General features: G+C 38.0%; 1 protein-coding gene across 1 annotated transcript in view; it reads left to right on the top strand.

The window, feature by feature from the left end:
• The first annotated feature begins 1,435 nt into the window (after positions 1-1,435).
• ano1b (anoctamin 1, calcium activated chloride channel b) overlaps positions 1,436-24,912 on the top strand; it is a 37,276-nt gene continuing 13,799 nt past the window's right edge. The window contains exons 1-13 of the mRNA XM_085164718.1: positions 1,436-2,422; positions 3,344-3,736; positions 9,544-9,642; positions 10,368-10,519; positions 12,291-12,345; positions 12,576-12,624; positions 14,594-14,649; positions 17,281-17,322; positions 17,851-17,915; positions 18,712-18,846; positions 21,695-21,855; positions 22,573-22,655; positions 24,383-24,457. Of these exons, the coding sequence (XP_085020844.1) occupies positions 2,318-2,422; positions 3,344-3,736; positions 9,544-9,642; positions 10,368-10,519; positions 12,291-12,345; positions 12,576-12,624; positions 14,594-14,649; positions 17,281-17,322; positions 17,851-17,915; positions 18,712-18,846; positions 21,695-21,855; positions 22,573-22,655; positions 24,383-24,457 (1,470 nt within the window). The 5' untranslated portion in view covers positions 1,436-2,317. The remainder of the gene's footprint in view (positions 2,423-3,343; positions 3,737-9,543; positions 9,643-10,367; positions 10,520-12,290; positions 12,346-12,575; positions 12,625-14,593; positions 14,650-17,280; positions 17,323-17,850; positions 17,916-18,711; positions 18,847-21,694; positions 21,856-22,572; positions 22,656-24,382; positions 24,458-24,912) is intronic.

Below are 24,912 nucleotides of genomic sequence, written 5' to 3'. Positions count from 1 at the left end.
CTTGGACTCCACCCACAAAGTAGGTCATGAAGGTTTACAAACAGTGGACTATTCTTTGTGAGGTAGATAAAGTGCTTATTTGGTGTATAATAAAGCAGCTGTAGGGTTAAATGTGTTCCAAAGCACTTTGACTGTGCAGGAAGATTAGGAAAGTGCTTTACAACTGCTGTTACAACCTGAATCACAGACACCTTGTTGTTGTTATCTTGGAGCTTTTTGCTGCTCAGGCACCGATGAAGCTGGAAACCACTAATAGTTAGAGGTAGTTAACATTACAGATGTAGTATAGTATGGTTTTCATTTAAAGGTATTCGGAAAATACTGATTAACCAGCAAGACCTTGTGAATTCTACAGTTCTCTGGTTTGAATATTTGATGATTTAATTTTATCCTCTGTAAGGTTCATAATTTCATAAAAAGCATATGAATACGGTCTGTTCATAGGAATCTGCACTGTTCTTTGATTGATACTTACTGTTGTAATGCTTTAAGTATGTCTTAACTACATTTTGGTTTCTGGGTAAGTGTTTATAACTTTTGTATTGTAATATAAAGGTTACCCAATTCTCTAGTAAGACAAGCTGTTGATTGCTGTTTGTCTCAGACGCTTGGAGAGGTGTGACCTGCAAAACCCCAGCTGGTCGAAACATAATTTGACTGATGTACACAAAGTTTTAAGCAATTATTAGAAAAGCTGAGTTACAGTATGTGAACACAAACACCACTTCCTGCTGTTCCCTGTGAGAATTGACCTTTAACCCCTATATCTTGCTCCCAGTATTGAGTCGGACACATGGCATCCCTTGAGAGCTCGACAGCCTGTGCTCTACAAGGTCTCTGCTTTCCTTTGCTTGATTCTGTGTATATTTTTTTACTCTTAAAGTCTAAAAATACACTTGAGTGCGGATGTTGCTGCTGTGTTACATAAACTTGTGGGATTGAAGTGTCAGGAATGAGAGGTTGGACAGAAAGTTTTTGGATCCTAGTTCTCACAAAGTAAACAATTATGGAAGAGAGGACAGTTTCCTGGAACAGCTTCACACAGGAAAATCTACACAGAATTACACTGAAGTGTCATGTTTTGATAACTTTTTTATATACTTGAGAAAAAGTGTCCCAAGATTCTAGAGCTCCACTTTAAAAGCTTGCACTGACAGTAATCAAGTCAATTATTATTACTAATAGGAGTAACTTACTGTGTATTCCAGACCATCGTGGTCGGCTACACAGTAAAAGAGAATGTCTGCCTTCATGTAATGTGGATCATATCAGAACTGTTTTTAATATTATTATAAAACTGTACTTGACCTCTGTATATATTGAAAAAATACAACTGAAACTGCAAGCAGACTTGACTGTACATTTTGAACAAAATAAAGCTTGGAAAGAAGGTGACTGGACTTCTTTTCTTTTTTTGGACTTCGTTTTCTTTCCAGGCTCCCTGGTCTACCTGGATGACTGAAAACCTGCACAGAACCAATGAAACACTTTGTTGCACAGTGTTTTCATGCAAGGTGGTCTGCGTTCAGATTCAGGCTGCGTTCATTCTGTGTGGAGATTGCATGTTTCCCCGTGTCTATGTGGACTCTTTCTGTGTATTCTAGTTTCCTCCTACAGTCCAAAGACATGAATTGGGTTAGGGAGACTGGTGACCTGTCCAGGGTATGTGTTGCCTCTTGCCCCATGAAAGCTGGGATAAGCTTCAGCTCCTCATGACCCTGAGTTAATTGAGCAGACAAAAATTGATAGATATCCTTTAAACTATTTAACAACAGCTGCTGGTTGTTCTTTCATTACAGTATTAGAGAGAAAACAGTTGCAAACAATAAAATAAATCAATAAATAACACGTGCTAATAATCTGCAAAACTACTTATTAACACCGCAATACTAAGGAGCTATGCAGGAGACTGCGAGAGAAGGAGGCACACTGTGTATTGAAGTTGGTACAGTTTAGCAAATACAGAGAAAGTGAGGCAGGGCACCTTGTGTTCATCAGAGTTTTATCGTTGTCTAAGTTTAGATCTTGGCTTGCAGAATGCATCTCAAGTAACAAGGCTGCTCACTCACTTTAGTAGCACCACAATCCAGACAAAAACAGGGCTTTACACAGAGCTTTAAAGGAAGACAAACACAGAAAAGTGGCAAGTCACTGAAAAATAAGAGTAGAGGCGGGGCTACCAAAGCCCAGCAGAGTCATATAGTGAAAAATCTCAAACAGGAGGCAAACACAGAGAGACCTAAGGCAGAACCAGAACTATTCTCTGTAAGAAAACAACTCTTCACCACATAAGTTTACTGTTTTTTCTACCTGGACAATGACAGAGAATGTAGAAGATCAAGTCAACTTCTCTCAAACCTCTGGGTCTGAGCAACAGACTCCGCATTTTCTACAAGATGTCATCTTCCACGGCAAGTTTAAGGTAAGCGTCTCTGCAAGAGACACAGAGACTGAAAGAGAGAGAGTAGGAGGACAGATAAGGCAAGATAAATAAAGACACGGAATAACATCTATTTAATAATAGTTTGGACTTGGATTTGATGTAATACTTCATCCTCACTGACCTAACTGAACAACTGATGATTGGCCATAGTTGTTCCTACTGACAAAACAAAAATTATTCAACCTTTTTTGCTTGTTTTGTACATTCTTGAACAACTATGTAGGCTGGTATGTTTAAACACAAACTACATGAGTTGCAGCCTTCTTTTTGATGTTCTTGTGCAGCAATTACAGCTATTTTAAAATATTTAAAACTCAAAATACTGGTTAAAAAATAAAAATAGTCAGCAGTCCATGTTGAACATAACCAAAACTTTTACATTGATACGGTCTTTAAGAGTGCTACTGCCACTCTGCAGCACTGCTCATTATTTAAGGCAGGTACTGCTGCTTTAAGTAATGAGAAGGATTAAAATGAAGTTTCTTCAGCAGGTCGTACACTGCACTGAACTGTAGCTGGTGTATATACGTTTTCTGTGCTGGTACTGGCATGCAAAACCTCAGTAAAAGAATAGCTTGATAAGTGCAAGTCCAGAAAGGAAATCTTGCTATTTTTACATTTTTTCCATGATATGGTTTTATGTGTATTAAAAAAGAAACAAACAACATATGTGAACAAAACTGTTAAATTTTTACATCATCGAACCATGCTGGTGATCCAATGGTGTCAGACACTGAATGGCAACACTCCTGATTTGAGTGCAGTTCTTCTTGTTGGATATCCTCCCCATCTCTTTCTGCGTGCATTTCTTGCAGTCCCTCTTGTCAACTTATAAATGCATAAATCATGTTCCCTAGGCTCTCGCTCTTACATGTGTGGTTTAAATCTGCGTATTTTCAGCGGCTGAAGGCTCTAACTCCAGAGGAAAATACCCGCTCCCAGCATGGGCTCTTCTTCCAGGATGGTCAACGGCGTGTTGACTACGTGCTCACCTATTCCGTGAAGAAGCCGAGTGGAAGCCACTCCACTCGCCAGTCAGTGCATCTCCTCACTGAGAATGTTGTTACCCGCAGCTTCCGCCATGGTCCTCAGAGTGGTGGCGAAAAGCTCAGAGCCAAGCAAACACAAAGGACGAAAGACTCATCCTCCGTACATTCATCGACGGCTATCGACATGGAGTTGGGCTGTTCAGGAGAAATCTTCAATAGCCAGGAGGATCAGAAGGCATTAAGACGGGAGGAGTTTGAAGGAAAACTGAGAGACATGGGGCTAGACCTGGAAAAAGATGAAGATGTAAGTTCTAATAATTATTTATTACAAAAACTGACTGGCCTCATTTGGTCACTTCTTTTCAGTGTGTGCTTCCAACCAAGCTCATTTCTTTCTGTCTTTCTCTCTTTTTTGTACGTCTTATCTTAAATGAAGTCGTGTCAAATTTTAACCTAATACAATGACAGTTTCTTTCAATACACAGGCCCTTAAACTACATTTGAATATGTTGAATTTTGATGCTTTTAATTCATCTTATTATTCCAAGCATTTTTGAGCCCTTGTAACCTTTAAATTGGGTACAGGAGCTAGCCACACAATATCTTCAAGGCTGAAAAACACATTTAAGAAAAAAAAACCTTCACCCAAATGAGTTTTACACCCACTCCCAGTGTCACAATCTGAAATAAAATATTTTTTATATTTTCTATAATGTTTCCTATAACCAAACTTAAAATATCAATATCATGGCATATCTCATAGTTTCAGTAACAAAAAAGCACAAATTTAATGCCTATGAGAGAAGGAAGTGAATACTCTTAGTACAAGCCAATTCATTTTTCTTTTCCTCAATAGGAAACCATCACCTGCTCCCCTAGAGGGAGGCATAACTTTAAATTGACTACTTCTTTGTTTTTTAGCTCTAAGTTTGCTGCTTCAGTTTTAGAGCCATTGCAGTTTTAGAGCTCTAACATCCTGGCTCATCACCAGTGCTGTGAAGCTGTACTAGCAGATACTTCCTCAGACTATAAAGAGGAGCTCCTTAAACTTATCATCACCCTTGCAGAAAATGATGACTGACTCACGACTCATTTAGTGATGGGAATGCTTCCACAATGAAACCACTCATAAACCTATATGCATTACACTCGTAAGCACTTTCAAGGCTCCTGACAGGGGGGTTATTTTGATGCTCATTTTGAATTTCTAAAGGGTTGTCTTGACTTAAGTTGCTGCTAATTGAGTGTGTTAATATGTGTGTTTACAAACAGTCAAACAGGTGTATCTGTGTATGGCCCTTCACGTATTATCATTTGCGAGAATGACCCTCAGGGGCGCTAAGTGTGACATGCCTACCATGAGAGATATGTCTGTAGGCTTTCAAAAAGGCTTGTTGGCCAACAGCATTTTTCCACTCAGCTCATTGTTCATCATAAAGAACAGCAGATCTGCACATGCACTAGAGAGACAGAAATGATACTGCTCTGCAGGTCACAATTTCCACTTTCATGCATCTCACCCTTTTTCTCTTACACATCTTCACTAATCCACTGAAACACACTTGAACACACAAACTTCAAACTCAATAGAATGTCAATAGAAAGAATTTACAACTTATTCATGTTGTAAGAAATGTCCATACAGATATCATCATATATTTGAAGGTGTGTTTTTATGTTGGTGTCCTTGTTAAAGGACAGAACAACAGCAAAACCAACCTCACCTCACAGAACACATACTAGATGTGCTTGCAGCTATGCCATGAGTTCACTGGTGACTCCAGTAGTGATCAACTACTGTATAAACACAAATCCTGACCTCTTTCCAGATACTGCTCCCAGGTACACGGATGACACAGGGGTCAAAACAAAAACACCTGAACTGAATCTTCATAGACCTGTTAGAGAGATCTCTGGACCATAAGTCTTAACAATGAAGTCAACAATGAACTTTCACGAGGATCGAAATTTGCCATTTTACACTAAGCACCCACTGGATCACAAACTGTGGTTCTTGAAGCACCATGCCAGAAAAGCCTGATCTGAGCATGAAAAAAGTAATTTCCATTGCAGTTTGATGTTCTAATTGCGAAATATGTGAATGCACTGCTACACTGTTTCACAGTTTTGGCAGATTTACAATTTGACTTGATCTTGAAATCTCTGTCTAGTGATGACAGTGTCTAATAATAGTAATTACTATTATTATTACTAATATATTTTTGCACAGTGGTTTTTATTTACCTTATAACTTATATAAACCTTATATTTAACTGCAAACGTTAGAAGATTCTCAATGTGGGCAATATTTTAAGAGGCAGCCAGTTTCTGTAAAACTATTTGCAGGGTTGCAGTTTAGCTGTATCTATATATCAGTCACTTAAAAGTGGAAACTGATATTCTGTCTATGTATAAGATGTCCTAATGCCAGAATAAAAATAGAAAATAGTTGTCTCCACAGCTGACCTGAGGTTGTGAGCACCACACTCTAAATTCCTGGTTTTCTACACATGCCACTATCTAATTTCTGACATTTTGGTAACTACCAGTATTAGCTGATACTAGGTTAATTCTGGTTTAATGAAAAAATCCCCAGTCTTTGTAAATTTCCAGTAAGTTGGACCTTTGAACTAACAGACAGGGAAGAGAGAGACTACAGGATCCATTTTCCTGAAACAGAATACACAGTAAAACACCAGTCTAGTCTCGGGACACAGGGGTGTTCAGGTGACATCAGTATTTCCTAATCAGTAATTCTAGTATTTTGCACACAGTTAGGCCCATATATATTTGGACACTGATGTTTTTTACTGTTTTGTTTTTTTTACTGACACATATTCCAGTTACAGTTATAAAATGGACATGGACATAATGTGTAGCGTCTCAGCTTTAATTTGAGGGTATCTACATTCTAATTGGATGAAAGGTTTAGGAGTTTCAGCTCAATTGACTGAAACTCCTAAACCTTTCATGCTTTAATGCTTGCTGGTCAATTGACTCAAAGGTTATTTCATAGGCAGTTGTGGGCAATTCCTTCTTTATTTCATTATCAATTAAGAAGATAAAAGGCCTGGAGTTGATCTGAGGTGTGGTGCTTGGAAGTGAAAGATTTTGCTGTGAACCAACAATACGCGGTCAAGGAGCTCTCCATGCAGGTGAAATAAGCCATGCTTAAGCTGTGAAAACAGAAAAACCCCATCCGAGAAATTCCTACAATATTAGGAGTGGAAAACTATAGTTTGGTACAAGAAAGCTCTGGTGAATGCGGCAACACAAAAGACCCGGACGTCCACAGAGGACAACAGTGGTGGATGATCACAGAATTATTTCCACGGTGAAGAGAAACCCCTTCACAACAGCCAACCAAGTGAACAACACTCTCCAGGGGGGTAGGCATATCAATATGCAAATCTACCATAAAGAGAAGACTGCATGAAAGTAAATGCAAAAGCTAGGTACTTGAAGGTGTGGAACAGCTCATGAGCCAAAGCAAACTACATCATCTGTAAAACATGGCGCAAGCAGTGAGATGGTTTGGGGTGTATGGCTGCCAGTCCCACTAGGACACTAGTGTTTATTAATGATGTGACACAGGACAGAAACAGCTGAATGAATTGAGTCTGAATGAGGTGTTCAAAGACATACTGTCTGCTCAAACCTAGCTAAATGGAGTCAAATTGATTGGGCGGTGTTTCATAATACAGATGGACAATGACCCAAAACATGCAGCCAAAGCAACCCAGGAATTTATTAAAGCAAAGAAGTGGAATATCCTTGAATGGCCAAGTCAGTCGCCTGATCTTGAGCATGCATTTCACTTGCTAAAGCCAAAACTTTGGATAGAAGCAGTGCAGAGCATTAAAAAGGAGGAAACCCAAGTCCCCTCTCACCCCTATGGGCTTTGGTCCTCTACCAGAGGCCAGGGAGCTCTTGGAGTGGTTCACTTCATTTCTTGTGGTTAGAAGACTTTTGGTCTCAATGTGAAACTTTTGCTCAGATGTAGCTAGATTCACATGCAGTGTTCCACAAGGATCTGTTTTAAGTTCCTTGCTGTTCTCATGGTATATTCTACCACTACGCTAGATTATTAGTTCTGAATTAGTTTTAGTTTTAAATACATTTCTTATCATCTTTATGTAGACAATATTCAACTGTACCTTTTTTTCAAACCTTATGAACTGGACAAACTATCCAATCTAATGGACTGTCTTAAGAAAATAAATGGTTGAACAACAAACAATTTTCTGTAGCTTAATACAAACAAGACAGGCTGTTTAATTATGACTCCAGAGAGCATTAATCCCCAAATTAGACAACATCTGGGAGCTTTCTCATCCGCTGTAAAAGCTACTGCTCAGTGAATTTCTGATCAGTCTTTGGCTTTTGATGCCTACGTGTAATCTGTGATCTGCTCTTGCTTTCTTCACTTAAGTAATATCACTAAACCTGAAATGGAGATGCTTGTTCATACTTTCATCTCTTCTCGATTAGACTATTGTAATGCCCCTTTTTTGTTGTCTGTCAAAAGCTTTGATAAATCACCTTTAAACCATCCAAGATGCTGCGGCAAGGCTTTTAACTCACACTCACAAATTCTCTCATATCACCCCATTGTTAAAGAGTCTGCACTGGCATCCACTTAGTTTTAGATATCAATTTAAAATCCTTGTAAGGCCATGAACGTAAACTTTTATGTTCATGGCCTTACAAGGAGAGGCCCCCACTTATATCATCAGCTACTTCACCCTTATTCTCCAAACCAGATCCTTACGATTGCTGAAACATTCCATGTACCTGTCTGAAAACTAAAGGGGATGCTTCCAAACCTTAGCACCAAAACTATGTAAGATTTAATCAATTCAGACAAGCATAACAAAGCATAACAAAATATTGGATAATGTTTTTGTGTGTTATGTTGTTTTTGTGTGACTAAACTGTATTTGTAATATCTTTGTAAAGCACTTTGTAATATATTCCCGTCTTGTGTTATATAAGTAAATTTTTACTTACTTAACAATATGCAGTAGCTCAGTGTTCCAATATTCGGAAGAAGAAACTGCTCTCATAACTGGAGATCAATGAGGTACAACACAAATGCTACACCAAGGGAGAGCCAGGACATCAGGTCGGGGGGAAATATCCTCATCCCCACATGAGATTGGGTACCAAGCCCCAAGCACAACTGAAGTTGTGTTGATAGCAAGAGCAACTGACCTGAGAGATAGGATCATGGCTAAGCTGTAAACCTGGACCCTCTGTGGCTGATTACCAAGACTATGTGGAATACCCTCTTATGGTCTACTAGACTAGAAGATGTGAATGCAGCATTTTGGAATGCAACTCTACTGTGACCATCATCGAAATCAACCAGCTGATCTACATCATGGCAGTAGTGATCACAGAGATGCTAGGCTATAAGATAATCAGCCACAAGGAGAAGGACCCTCCATGGAGAAGGAGACTAGAGGCCAAGATCAAGGCAGCACAAAGGGAAGTTTGCCAACTATTGGAGCCGGAATGCTGGAAGCAACATATATGGAATTATGAAGCAAAGAAAAAAAAAGATAAATAACTCTAAATATGTGTTATATTTTAAATTCCCCAAAGGTATTCCCTTTGCTTTGGTAATTGGACTAGTTCTTCACTTCACAGGTGTGCCTTGTCAGCGTTCATTTGTGGAATTTCTTGCCTTCTTAATGGGGATGGGACCATCAGTTGTGTTGTGTAAAAGTCAGGAAGGTGCACAGCTGGCAGCCCTATTTGACAACTGTTAGAATTCATATTATGGTGGCTATTTTGAAGAATCTCAAATATAAAACATGTTTTGAGTTTCACACATTTCTGTTTACTACATAATTCCTACATAATTCCATATGTGTTCAGTCATAGTTTTGAATAGTCATAGTCATGAACATAAAGAAAAACCATTACATGAGAAGGTGTGTCCAAACTTTTGACTGGTAGTATATAATAATATCATATTAGCGAGCGAGAGAGATCTGAACCCATACATGTGCAGTATTATTTTATTTCTCTATCTGTGTTTTGAAAATGAAATAAAACTATATGGGAGTTTTATACAGTTGTTTTTGCATGCTGTTTCCCTCTTAGGGCAAGATTCCAGGAGTGTACTTTGTGAAAATCCATGCTCCCTGGAACGTTCTGTGTCGAGAAGCCGAATTCATGAAGTTAAAGATGCCCACCAAAAAAGTAAGTCTTTAAAATGTTAGTTAAAAAAATGCCATGTTATGCTATGTTATATATTTTAAATGGGCAGTTTAGAGTCAGTATCAAATATACAAACTATTTAGGTTTAACATATCTGTGTCATCATAACAGTTAAGAAACTTCTATATTATATAAATTCTATATTTTCTATTTCGTAAAAGACACCTGGATCTCTGTGTTTGTAACTTATGCTTTTAACTTACCTTGTGCTAAATGTGAAGATGCTGTTTGTGCATCAGATACATAAATTTAGGATGAAAGCACAGGAGAATTTAAAAATGATCATAAATCACAGACCTTTTATATGCCTTTCTCTTTTTTTCAATGAGTAGATTAATTCGTTTATAACTAGGTCAGTAAGTTGCAGGGTTTAACCAATGACTTAAACTACATGTGTGTCTTAAAGACATAAAGGCCTGGATGAACTCTAAATTCAGACAATAATGAGGTTACTGTATTCAGTCCTAAAATTCTTAGAGGCTTACTCTGGCCTCTAGTAACACTGTGAGGAATCTCACCAGGATCTGTACTGTACTAAACAAATGTGTAGGACTGCTTTCTAACATTTGTGCAATATCTCTAAAATGAGAAACATCCTGTCTCAGAGTGATGCTGAAAAAGTAGTTCCTGCACTCTAGGCTGTTCTAAAACTTATTAATAAAATAAACACCTTCATTTGATCCAAAATGCTGTGTGTGTGTTGAAAGGTCTATGAGGTCAAGCAGTCAAACAGTATTGTGGAGAAGATCAGTACTCTGATTAGTAAAATTCTGGAGCCCCTCCACCCACATGTTGAGGAACATCAACCCAAGAACGTCAAACACCTGTCACACACGTTCTCTAGGGAAAAGCAACACCTGTAAGTACATGTTTTTACTAAATGGAAAAGAACTGATCCCATATGATCTAGCGTACTTGTCAACAATGTGATTTTTTAAAATGCTCAACAATATGCTGACAGATCCTTTTTCTCCTTTTCTTTTCAAAGCAACTTCAATATCATCCAAAGGTTTTTGATTTTTTTTTACTTTTTGTTTTTCAGCAGTTTCCTTCTGTTGTATGAGATAATTCAGGGTTAGTGTAATCCTATAATCTTTAGGTTTTTCAAAGAATATGCACTGAAAATTGCTTCTTTTTTTTTTTTTCTTTTTTTTGCCTGTCCCGTTTGGTTCTTTTGCCATCAGAATTGTCTAAAGGCAAAGAAAGATGCCCAACGGATTTACTTTACCAAATGGACCATCCCAGCCTTGCCGTCTTGGTCTATTTGTTTCACCTTTGCTTTTATTGTTTATTCTATTTTCATTTGCTGAACACGGGACTTGACTGGGGAAAAGAAAAGGGAGAAAGAAAGAGGGAAAGAAAAAGAGCGGGGAAGAGGAACGGTGATAAAGGGCAAAAAACAAAAACCAACAAAACAAACAGACAAAAAATGCATTTATCAATCACCTGGATCACCTGTTGAGAAAGAAAAAAGAGAAAACAAGCAAAGAAAAAGAGATCGATATAATAAACAACATCATCACGATGATCTATGTGAATATAACAGTAAATACTAAATATTAAATATTATTGTGCAGCACGTAAGACCGACAGCACACAGTGTGCTTTTAAGGTAGCAGCCAAAAAGGGTGTAGTTTGTGTGTGTGATCACCCGTGTGTACACCTGTGAGCGTGAGCGCGCTTGTATTTAAAAGGTTCCTTCATGTAATGATCTGCTAGAGGGTGTGGGGAGCCACAGCCCCATCCTCCAGGGCAGCGGTCCCCAACCCCCGGGCCTCGGACCGGTACCGGTCCGTGAGTCGTTTGGTGCCGGGCCGCAAGAGTTGAGGCTCAGGTGTGAAATGTATAGTTTTCAGGGTTTTTATCGGTTTTCAGCGTTATTTTGTTATCGCTTTTATCGTTAACTCAGTTTTCCTGGGTCTTTTCACGTGTGTTATGAATAAATCTTCTTTTTTCGGTACTGGTACTAGTTTTATTTTGTTGTATTTATCCGCGACACCTTAAAGACTGGTCTGTGAAAATATTGTCGGGCATAAACCGGTCCGCGGCGCAAAAAAGGTTGGGGACCGCTGCTCCAGGGCATGAAGCAGGTATGGAGGAGATCCAGGCTCCAGACATCCAGAGGCCCCAAGAGCAAAGGAGACCAAGGAAGACCAACGGAGGGGCAACCGCACTGAAAATTGCTACTCTTGCTAGTAAAACATGAGACATTTTAATCTGAGACCAGAACCTAACAGAGTGAAATAAATGATGCAGGCTTTACACTGAAAAAAGGGGAGATGGTGACCTTTTCACTAACATCACTCCCCACGTGTAATTTTCATTTATTCACAGAAAATCTCCCCTCCCAACGAGATAAATGAAAAAGTCAGAAACTTTTCTGATTTTTAATTGTTTTTGTTTATATTGTTTATCTATTAATTACTATGTGTGTAGTATGAATGGCAACTGGGGGGAATTGACACCCTTCTGCACATTTTTCAAAGCTGTCAGATGAGATGGATTGGACTCTTTCCCTGTCTGATTCTGGCCCCCAGGTCTCATGTTCGACACCCCTGGTATTATGTATGTGCCTTGATCGATTCTTGCTGATTTTGATTTTAATTTTTATTTTATGTGTATGTTGACAGATTTGACCTATCAGACAAAGATTACTTCTTCGACAGTAAAACCAGGAGTTCAATAGTAAGTCCAAGTTTGTGCATCAACAACACCAAAATATGACAGCATGTTTTAGCCTTCGCAACTTCTCTAGCACTCATACTGTGTATAAGAAACTAACCAATGTTTGCTAAAGTTATTTTAATGGTATTTTCCATAATAAATGCACATTTCAAACATTGATATTTTAGGTTTGAAGTATATGAAATTCTAGGCTAATAGGCCATCAACATTTTTTTTTAATTCCTTTACAGGTTTTTGAAATACTAAAAAGAACAAAATGCAAGGCCAAGTACAGCATGGGTAAGTCTGAATGTGTTGTTTTTTTTTTTTTTTTTTTTGCCACAAATATTAAACGTCAGACAATTACGTGCTTACATATCATAATTTAGTCTTCTGGTATCTAACTAAGGTATCTGACTAAGTTGTTTTAGTCTCCACTGGTTAAAATATCTTTTTCAGAGTTTTTGATGGTGGGGATAAATACTGGAAATATGACTTCCTAACCTTGCTCTCTGTCATTTGTGTAAAATGCCTGCAAACCTATGGTTTCAACGATGCAAAGATTTGTTTTTTAGGGAGTGACTTACAGAATAGTTAGTGAACACAGCAGTGTTTTAAATTCTGTTAAATTCAAAGCCAAAAATAAATACATAACTAATAGCAATAGTTAGAACATTGTCGTTAGTGTCTACTGAATGCAATGCCTGAAGGTTAAACTTCTGATGGCTAAATAATTTGTGTTTTTGTGAAAGATGGATACATTGTTACCACTTCTATGATGGAAATGTCCACTCATTCTGTAATACGTGTGTGTGACACATTAGAAGCTGGTCAGTGGGAAGTAATCACTGAATGATTGTGCATGTTTGGCACAGTGATGCTATAGGCTACTATTTTTGCCCGTGTGTGTGTGTGTGTGTGTGTGTGTGTGTGTGTGTGTGTGTGTGTGTGTGTGTGTGTGTGTGAGAGAGAGAGAGAGAGAGAGAGAGAGAGAGAGAGGCTCAAAGAAATATCTGTCTTGAGGCCTATCTCACAGTATATGATCTCATTTCCAGTGTTGTTGTGTTTCCTGGAACACTATTACAGTTGTTGGTCCAAGTTCAGCATTGCAAGTACTGCAACCAATCTCATTGTTGTGATGTTATAGTTTTCCGACTTGGAAACACCATCACACCACACATTAAACCCTAACCCTTAACCATAACCATTATTCTAACTATAGTCCCTAACCCTAAGTCTAGGATTCAGCTATATGACTTGACAAAAGAACAACATCCCACTTCTTTGCCTTAAGAAATTCTTGGATCACGTTTGCAGTTTGCTTTGGGTCATTATCTAAATGTAAGCAGATGAATCATCAATAAACACTTCTTATCCAATTCCATTAACAGCCATACATAGCCATGGCCAACAGTTGATGTGATATGCTTCAGATCATGAGCTGTTTCTTTCCTTTTCCATACTGTTCTCATCCCATCATTTTGGTACAAGTTAATCTGGGTTTCATCTGGGCAGAGAGTTTCATTTGGGCAAGCTCTTTTTGACTTTTTTTCCTGGTAAAATCTATGTTGGCCTTCCTGGTCTTGATAGTAACCAGTGGCAAACCTTCTGTATGAACATTCAGGAAGGCGTTTCTTAATTTTGGACTTTGTGAAATGATATGCGTACCTCCTCGAGAGCATCCTTGACATGGTTATATGTTGTGAAGCTGTTTTACAGAATCAAGGAAAGAATTCTGCACTCATCCACTTATGTTGTCTTCTCTTGTGTTCAGGCCTTTTCCTATTCCTGACCTACTTATTAGTCAATCGTCCAGTTACTTTTGAGTCTCTGTGGAGTCAAGGAAAACTTAGTACATCGCATGATTCAGTAGCTTGTAGAACCACCTTTAGCAACAGTAATTTAAGTAATTGTTTTCTGTACAACTTGCAAGATGCCCAAGTCCTTTGGTTGGTGACTAAATCCTTCGATTGCAAAGCAAGCCCTGAAATTCTTCTGTAACCAATGCCATCAGTTTGCTTCGCAACAATAAGGTTGTAAAGGTGTTGAGAGAGCTCGCTGGTTTTACCCATCCTGAGATGTTTCTTGTGTGACACCTTGGTAATGAGACACCTTTTGATTTCAACATTTTTATGCAAATCAGAGATGTCTGAACAGAAAATATTCTAAAAATTGAATGGTTAGAGATGGAATGACCCAATGCGGTCATATTCTTGAGTATTATAATTTAGAATCTGTATGAACATCTGCATTTATGCTTTCTTGGCAGGTATCACCAGTCTCCTTGGTAGTGGGGTGTATACTGCAGCTTATCCTCTTCATGATGTAAGTAGTATCTTTGTTAGAGCAAATAATTATTGGATTAGAAATATTTGTGGTTTTAGTTTACCGAGTATAAAATGGTGGTGCAGTGCCTTACAGTAAAGGTTTCTTTGCTGGTGACACATCAGTGGTGTGTATACAACTTTGTTTTGTTTTGTTTTGTGGTTCCTTTTGGTAATTTTGCCCCTGTACAGAACCACAGTTGGTTTTAAAGTCAGTGAAGTTTAGACTTTCATCTTTTCTTCAGGGGGTTTAACCAAAGCATTGCATTAACCACATTAATGAATTGCACTAATTTGGCTTCTTCTGTAGTCTAAAGGCCTGCCAGTTTTATCTTCAGTAACTGAAAAGACTGAGATCAGGTGATTGGCTTGGCCATTGGATAACATCGTATTTGCTTGTCTTGAGAAACTCTTGGGTTTCTTTCACACTTTGTTTTGGATCATTGTCCATTTGCACTGTGTAGCTCTGTCTGATGAGCAGATAGTACATGTTGTACACTTCAGTTCATCCTGCTGCTTCTATCAGCAGTCACATCAAACACTACTTACCCAGTTCCATTAACAGTAGTACATGATTAAACCTGCATCATGTTGGATAGATGATGTGGTAAGTCTTGGATAATGAGCTCTTTCTTTCCTTCTTCATATTTTTCTCTTTCTATCATTCTACTAGAAATTAATATGGGCTTCAAACATTTCAAACATTTTTTCCAGAGCTTGAGAGGGTTTTTTTTTTCACAATTTGGCCTGTTCTTGAGCATTTTGAATTGGCCAGTTACTCCCATACAGGAGGTCTGGACTTGCTCTTTATTCAAAAGATCCAAGTTTTTGATTCCAAGAGGCGCTCCGCTGACAGGCAATGCAGAACCTGTTTCTTGAGGCAGTGTTGAGGAGACTCACCTAGCTCTCACTGGATGTCTATCCAACCTTCTCAGATGGTCACTGCTTAAGTAGCATTGCAGGTCAAGTGTGATTTCTCAGCCACATCCGTTAACAGCACCACTTCTTTATGATCAGTTCACTGGGTAAAATTGGTTATGTCTGTCGCCAAAGTGCTTGCTCATAGGGGGTCATATGATTGTTGGGTTTCTCTCTGTATCTATGAAGCGCCTTGAGGCGACTTTTGTTGTGATTTGGCGCTATATAAATAAAATTGAATTGAATTGAATTGAATTATGTTATACTTTAATGGCCAGGAGAAAATAGGCTAAGAGCAGCCTGTAAGATCTAATATTTATATGAATCCTTTTACCATTACTGGATAAAAGTAAAATTTGAAGCAATTTAGAAGGGGCAAAACAAATATTGACTCAATTAGTAATAATCACATCCTCATCTAACTGATCTACTCTATGCTAATGCTGATTTCTTATACTGGTCATGAGATGAATGCACTCATCTCTGTCTCAAGCCTGATAAAGCCAAATGGGGAAGCAGTGAGTCAGTACAAAGTCCTCCAATTTCTTTGAGACCTTAATCCAACACAGCCAAGCAGAGTAAAAGCTGAAAAGTATAATTCCAATTCATAAATTCACATTGGTTGGGCAGTGGTTAATCCTCTGGTCTTCCAGGTGAAACTTGTGAACTCCAAAGTCCTTTCTTCTGTTGTTGCTCTCTACTCAGCCACAGGACAATAGAGGACACACACCACACCTTCCTAAGAGTCCTCTTTTATACTCAGGTGGTCATATGTATCACACATGTCTCTCCCCTTACCCATCACTCACACCTATTCCACCTATTACACACACACAGACACACACACACACACACACACACACACACACACACACACACACACACACACACACACACACACACACACACACTTAGGCACACACACATGTGCACATGCATACATGCACATACACAGACACACTCACGCTTTCCATGCTGTTGGAACATTCAGTACTTTCCTGTATCTCACAACCTGTCTAAGCAGTGCTCTACTGCATCCTCTTTTCATCTCAATACATCTCATTCATTATATTGATTAGATTTATGCATAATTACCAATAGTATATCTATATGTGATTTTGCTATGTTTATAGCACGCTCAATTACTGCAAACATAAAACTGCTGAATGTTAAGTTCCTTATTCCACTCTTGAATAGAGGTAAGCTGGGGGATTTGCTCTGGCACGTGGAAGACAATCAGCTATGGTCGCTGGAGTCTCCAGGGTCATGTGTCTAAGAATGGAGTGGCCAATTGCCAGAGTTACGGGTCTGTAGCTGACTGGGGAAAATGGATTTGAAATGTGGGTTTGTGGTGCACCAGGGTGCTTCTGTTTAGGGCCAAATTGTGAGGAGGAACCTTATAGTCACCGAGCTGCTGATTTTCCAGCTGCTTGGGAGGACCTGTTGGAGGACAGTTATGGCTAAGTTTATTTGGCCTGAACTAACTGCTGGGGTTGGGCTAGTTATAGTATTTTTTTCAGTGGTGCAGAGCTGGGTGTCCAATTCACTGAGCCAGTTAGATAGTTAGACCTCAAGCCATGCTGCTAGTGACACTATAAGTCAATATCAAAAATATGATTTGCAGGTGATTCAAGAGAAATTGTGCACTGATGAAGTACTACAGTAAGAGCAAACACCAAGTTTACAAACTTCAATTTCCTATATTCTATTTCAGGGAGACATTGATGAGGAGAGTGCAGACCCCAATGACAGAAAGGTAAGAATGTGAAAATGTCTTGAGAGAGCTCACTGGTTTATCCATCATGAAATGTTTGTTCTGTGGCACCTCGGTAATGAGACACATTTTTATAGGCCTTCAGTTGGACTGAACCAGCTGGTATTAATTTACACTAGGTGGCAGGATTCCTTTCTAATTACTGATAGATTTCAGCTGGTGTCATGACTTTTCATGCCTTTTTGCACCTCTTTTTCTTTATGTGTTCAGTACTTTTTCCCTGCATCTCATTATTATTACATTATTATTCTCATTATTACATGTCTCATATCACATATTCATTTCTGGGCATCTATGGCTTTATTCCTTTGTATGTGTGGATTGGATGGGTTGTTACCGACATCTGGTGAGAATTTCATGTCAATAGGACGTTTAAAAATGATTTACTTAGAAAATTAGTGACGTGTTTAATACCTTTTATTGTGTCAACACACACACACACACACACACACACACACACACACACACACACACACACACACATATAAAATATGTGAATATCTTCTCCAGCTTTTATATGAGGAGTGGGCAAACTACGGCGTATTCTACAAGTACCAGCCAATCGGACTTGTGCGGTAAGGACATTCCTTAATTTGAAAAATGACATCGCTTTTGCAATGATGCAGCTAGAACAATTGCAATGTAATCAAAGTGCAGACAGGCTTCAATTTAGGGGGTTTATAATACGTTTTTAAGTAAACTATTTAGGAATTACAGCCATTTTTATACACCCTGTTTCAGATACTGTGTTTCTTCCCTTTGAGATGCTTTGCAGGCCTTTACTGCAGCCATCTTCAGTTGCTGCTTAGTTGTGGATCTCTCTGTCTTTGGATTTGTCTCTTGCAACTAAAACTCGTGTTGGGTTCAGATCAGAGTAGGACCCTGTGCATTTCATTGTTCATCCTGTTGCTTCTAGCAGTCAGATCATCAATAAACACTAGTCACATATACACCCTGGTCTTTCTAACTTGAGACCTTCTCCTTCTACTCCTGCTTCCTCCCTCATACATATAAGATTAATTGGTGATTCTAAACTGGCTGAATGTGAGTTTGATAAAGCGTGTAGGATAAAGCACTATATTGATTACTATAACTGCTCAAATATCCACATATTGCATCTGACAACATTAAATGGCCATCATCCACCTCCACAATAAGCCACCTCCTGCTTACCACAACTTATACTTCTGGATCAACCATATTAATGAGCTAGAATATAGATGTATACTTATTATGGATATATTGTTAGAGTATGCAGGAAATGATTCCTTTGTGTCTGTGCAGATAGTGGTAAATAAGGGGAAAACAATATACTACAGTTTAGATTTGTGTAATAAAAATGATTTTTTATCTGTTTCCCCGGGTGTTTAGGAAGTATTTTGGTGAGAAGATTGGGCTGTACTTTGCTTGGCTAGGCCTGTATACCCAGATGCTGATTCCTGCCTCACTAGTGGGGGTCATTGTCTTTTTGTATGGATGCGCCACAGTTGATGACAACATTCCAAGGTAAACAAAAATGCATGTGCAAAAATTCCAGTTCTATGTGATTCTAACTATAATCACCTCAGAGATGTACACATTTAAAGACAAGCCCTATGAACACCATTTCAGTTGTTTGACAGGTGACAAAAGTTAAAGCTGGAAAGCTACAGGGTAGCACTGCAGGAAAAAGATGAATGCAGATCTAGTAGCCAGATTTAACATTATTTATTTAATTTATTTAACATATGTGTTATTATCACATAGCTGTGATCATAATCTCAACATGATTATTCGCCTCCCTCTTCAAAACATACACATCATAAAACATCCACCTGAACAATAGTGTTATAAAAATGGAATATTTTTAGTTTTTAGACTCAGTGTAACAATCTGTGTTATAGCTGGGGTGTACTTTGAAAACAAAGCTTTATTTGTTGCCAGTGAAAAATGTTAAGGACATGAGGTAGTTTGTTATCTTTGATCATGCAATCAGATTACTTCAAGTAAAAAAATAGTTCATAAAAGACACTCATTTTGTATTGAAGACTACAGAGAATCGGGTCGCTGCAGATGGCGGCTCCTGCCTGAGCCTGGTTCCGTCTGAGGTTTCTTCCTGTTAAAAGGGAGTTTTTCCTTCACGCTGTCACCTGCTAGTCACAGAGCTCATGTGTTTGTTGGGTTTATTTCAGTGTATATTCGAAGGGTCTTCACCTTTAAGTATAAAGCACCTTGAGGCAACTGCTGCTGTGATGTGGCAAAATATAAATAAAATCAAACTGAAGTGAATTGAAAACTCAAACAAACTCAAAGTTTTACATATGCACATTTTTTTGTTGTTTCACTCGGTCTATTGTGGTGTGGTGTGGTTTCCATGTGCTATTTGCACCAAATACTGGAGATACAGGTCATCAGTTCAGTTTCAACTTATTATTAATAGAGTTTAATGCACACCTTTTTTTTATCTTGTGTTGATATCTAGTGCCACTTACCATATTTTTGCCTTGCTCGGATCATTTTACAATATGTAACTGCACACTATTGATATTGTAGGTACGTAATAGAGTGATGATGCCAAAAAATCTGAAATGTTACTCTTTCATTCCCACACAACCCCTCTTCTAAAAGGTTTGTGATTGTTTTCCACAACAAAACACTAAGAATACATTATTGTAAATTTAACACAGAGGCTAAGTAAAGGAAGTTACCAGTAAAAAACCATTTAACAGTGTAGGACTTAAAGTGGATGGAAATCAAAAAATGGAAAGAGGAAGTGAAAGTACAACAAGCAGGAGAGAACTGTAAACGTTTGATGAATTACTACAGAAATGAGGGCCTCCTTTCCTTTCTCCACCTGCTTTTTATCATCCACAGGATATTATGACATGCTGGCAGTGCAAATTTCTATCCAGTGGAGACAAATGCCACTCGCTGTAAGTGTCAGAATCCTAACAGAAAGCAAACAGACTGTAACACAAACCAGATGACCCATCTATTCATCAGTGCCTAATGGGAATCTGTTTTAGGAAAACTGAGCTAATAACAGCTGCAAATCTCAAAAAAGAAATAACCAGAATAGTTACTATCATTATGATAACAAAAATACTTCACATACTTTGACATTTGCTACCAAAGTCAGCCCTGTGACTGATGGCTGTGAGGTAATCGCTGATTTAAATGGACATGAGTAGTGTTTATAAAAAGGGAAAATCCTCAAGAAAGAGATTTAATCCAGGAAGACCATGTGAAAAAAGTGTATTTCAGTTTCATTTTTTTTAGATAGCACCAAATCATAACGACAGCTGCCTCACAGTACTTCACATTTTATATGAGAGAGAAACCCCCAGTAACCTGATGATTCCCCTATGAGCAGCTCTTGGTAACAGTGGAAAGGAAAAACTCACTTTCAACAAGAGAGGAGTCAGACTCAAGAAACAGCAGCGATCTTCCGCTACTTTTTTGGGAGTGTGGAGGATGAGAAAAGAAAAAAAGTATAAACTATAGAGAGAGAAGACAAAATTTAATAAAATGATCTAGTGGAATAACAATGCACAGGGAGTATAAAGGGGATAAGTGAGGCTGATCTGGGAGCTGGTTCCACAGGACAGGAGCCTGAAAGCTGAAGGCTCTGCCTCCTATTCTACTTCTAGAAACTGTAGGAACCACAAGTAAGTCAGGAGTCTGAGAGTGAAGGGCTCTGTTGTTTGACCTATGGTGATTTGGGTGATTCTGGGGGTGGAGGTGTCCTCACAGCATCATTTACCACCCTCCTGTCCTTGTCTATGCTTGTGTATTCACCCTTGGTTAAATGTTTGGTTTCTGGGTTTCATTGTGGTGCATTTTGTTGGCCTTTTAGGGCTGTGGATATTATACAGCTCACAGGTGTAACTTCACAAATCTGCATATGCACACATATACACAGAAACAAAATCACCTGCAGATGCAAGACACGTGTTAATACTTTTCTGAGCCCCCCCCCCATCAAAACGAAAAGGAAAAAAAAAACAGAGTGAAGTGCTGTGTTGGAGTGGTAATCAGAGGTTGTTAGGATAAGATGGGGCCTGATTATTTAATACCTTATATGTGACGAGAAAGATTTAGTTTGATTCTGGATTTAACTTGGAGCCAATGAAGAGAAGCCTGCATGGGAGAAATATGTTGTCTCTTTGTAGTGCCTGTCAGTATTCTTGCTGTACTCTTGTTATTCAGTTGCCATAACAAATTAAATTTTTGTGTGATTTGAGATTAGCCTAAAGATAGTGTGATGGTTGCATTAGCAAAGTAGTGGTGGGTTATAATCATGTATTTTACATAATCTAAACAGTGATAAAAAAAAAAAAATACAACTCTGCATGTGCCTTTCTGTTAATTCTAGCATGGAGATTTGTCATCAAAGGAACAACATCACCATGTGTCCACTGTGTGACAGAGTATGCAGCTACTGGAAACTTAGCACTGCCTGTGGGACTGCCCGGGCAAGTCATCTGTTTGACAATCCTGCCACAGTTTTCTTCTCTATATTCATGGCTCTCTGGGGTGAGTGAAGATACAGAAGCTCATTCAAAAAAACAAAAGTAGAGTATGTGTGTCCACTTTATAACGTGCTGTTAAAAAGTATACGCCTCTCCCTGATTGCTTTTTCTTTTGCTGTTTTGTCGCACTTATTTTTTAAAGCATCAAACAAATGGCAAAAAAGGCAACCAGAGTAAATATAAAATGCACTAATTAAATGATGATTTCATTTATTAAAGGGAAAAGGCTACCCAAATCTACCTGTGCATATTTGAGAAAGTAACGACGTCAGCCTTCCCAGAGTTAGTCTGGAGTCCATTAGCTTATTGTACTCAGATTTGATTATTGATAGCCCTTCTTCTGTTTGTTGATCAGTTTTCTGGGAGATGTTTTATAGAAGAAATTGAATTGTCTCATGCAGGTGGAACAGTTTTTATTGACTAGCACTGTCACCTCACAGCAAAAAGTTTCCCAGATTTTCAGGGACTCTGGTTTCCTCCTACAGTCAAAAGACACGCATGTGAAGGGAATTAGTCATTCCAGGATTGGCTGTAAAGCACGAGTGGTTGTCGATTTCTCTATTTGAGGCCTTATTTACCCAGCCCACTTGTTGCTTTACCTGCGTCTGCTGTGCTTACCACCAATTTTTCTTGTTCTGTGTAATTTCCAGATTTTATATTTGAAACATGCACATTTTGATGTCTGGTTGCTTCTGCATATTTTCTTACCTCTCTTTTAAAGCTGCCATGTTCATGGAGCATTGGAAAAGGAGGCAGATGAGACTCAACTATGAATGGGACCTTACAGGGTTCGAGGATGAGGAAGTGAGTAATAATAAAACTGCTTTTCTGTGTGAAAGGATAAAAAGCAGAGACCCAAGGCCCACATAATAAATAAAAGATCTGCTATATATACAATACTATAAGGAGAACCCAGGGTGCCAAACTAGAAATGTTGTCTTTTGTGACAAATATTCATATTCTATTCATATTTTCATATTCATAATAATATTTAAGGAAATCAGACTTTTCCATTTAAGAACATTTTTGTGTTTATTTTTATTTTTGTTGTCCATTCATGTTCACTCACATTGAGCATGAATAGACTTTACTATTCAGTGTGATTATAAAAAAAACAGTACCCCCTCTCAATTTACTGTAATACAGACTGAAAACATATTGACCCATATTTCACTTTACTTAAATGTTGTTTCTCTGAATTTGTTTTTCACAGGAAGCTCTGAAGGTTTGGTGAAATTCATATTATTTTATTACTATTATCTTGTCTCTTTACTTTTCATAACCTTTCTGCTGTTGCTGCGACCTGCACAGTTTATATATATTCTTAATACCATGTACAGTCCAAAAATGATTTATTGAAAAAAAATTATATTTATAAAATTATGACCATTGACTAACATTTTGTTTATTGGACAAAATGCACACATGATTTAACTGATTGGTTCATAACTGTGAAATCCCGATTTCATGATTGTGCTTGTTTGAGTGCTTTCTGACACAAATCTTTAAACAATAAATGAAGAGATGGATCCCAGAATGCTTGTTTTATATCAGTATCCCTTTGGCAACTTCATTGCTTTTTTTCCTCTAACTGTTAAGCTGAATGGATCCTGGGATGGATGAAAGAAAATCATATCAGAAAAGAGCGTGGGCAAAATATAATGTTAATTTTATTACCTTATACAGACACCCTAAAAAGATAGTTATGTCCAGTTTAACAGCAAACAAACTACCATCTCAAACAATGAGTAAGATCATCACACTTGGAAACAGGCAAAAAAGTATGTAGCCAGCTTTTAAATGTGTCTCGTATTTAGGTTAGTTTGATAGTTATAACATGTTTAATCACAATTATTAGTAATTGTGAGACCCTCCACTCCCAGGTTCCATTAGACACAGCTTATAAATGTTAAGTCTGTACATTATGATAATGTTTCTTCTTTAAACTGCACTGTGGTCATTTCCTTTCAGCTCACATCTTTCCTCTTCTATTCACTTTTACTCTAACTGTGATTTTTCACTTGACTGTCTTACGGATGTCAGTTATTTGACTTACTGAAAAGTAAGAAAACATATTTTTAGTATTAAAATTTTTTCAATTAAATGATGATTGTGGCTGGACTCCACAGTTGTTTTCTCCCAACCTCTGGTGGTTGTTTTCTCTGAAGCTGTTGGAGAAAACAGCCAAAACATTATTTTTCAGAAAAGACTTGTATTCCAAGCCTGTAGAGTGACTTAGTATCTTAAAGAATAACTGTCCCTACATTAGCATCATCTTTCTTATAGGTGGTTGGAGAAAACAACCACCAGAGGTTGGGAGGACAATCAGATTGATTTTTATGCACCTGTGACAATAGGACCCAAAACACCTGAATTCAAAGATTAAGGGAAAAGATACTTTTTTGAAATTATATTGATGTTATACTTTTTTGATACTGTTTTTGGTTAGACTTGTCTCTTCAACATCTATTTTAGTTTGGTTAGTATGAATCACTGCCACTGTTTATCATTTTTTGTGTATGTCATCATAGGATCACCCCAGGGCTGAGTACGAATTCAAAGTAATGCAAAAGTCTCTTAAGAAACGTCAAAAGTCCCAGGACAAGGTAAACACACTCTATGCTGTCCATGAAAATCTTTTATTATTAAAGCTGCATGTATCATAAGGTTATTGAGTATTCTAGTTGTATTTTACTTTAAAACTGTTTTGCCGAGAGTTTTAGTTTGTGCATAAAAAGGGTGTCTTATGTCAATATACCTACATTTGCTTTTGCAAATGCTATTAAACATCTTGCAAGAGCTGACACTTTGCCATGTATTTGTATGTTTGCATTGTGTAATATAATACTTTTTTGTGCCACTGTTTATTGCACAGCCCACCGGAAAACATTTTATCACCAACAATCTTTTCAAAACAAAAGTAGCTATATTTGCTTTGTGCACAGAACTAAGACTGCACATTTACAACATATTTAGCACCAATATTTATGAGTGTGCATACCTTCTATTCTGTTTGCCTTGCCTAACAATCACACACATTAAGATGGGTGCATTGGGGGCA

The sequence above is a fragment of the Neolamprologus multifasciatus genome, chromosome 7 (assembly GCF_963576455.1).
Source record: "Neolamprologus multifasciatus chromosome 7, fNeoMul1.2, whole genome shotgun sequence".
NCBI lineage: Eukaryota > Metazoa > Chordata > Actinopteri > Cichliformes > Cichlidae > Neolamprologus > Neolamprologus multifasciatus.
This window is presented reverse-complemented; position numbering and strand designations above follow the sequence as displayed.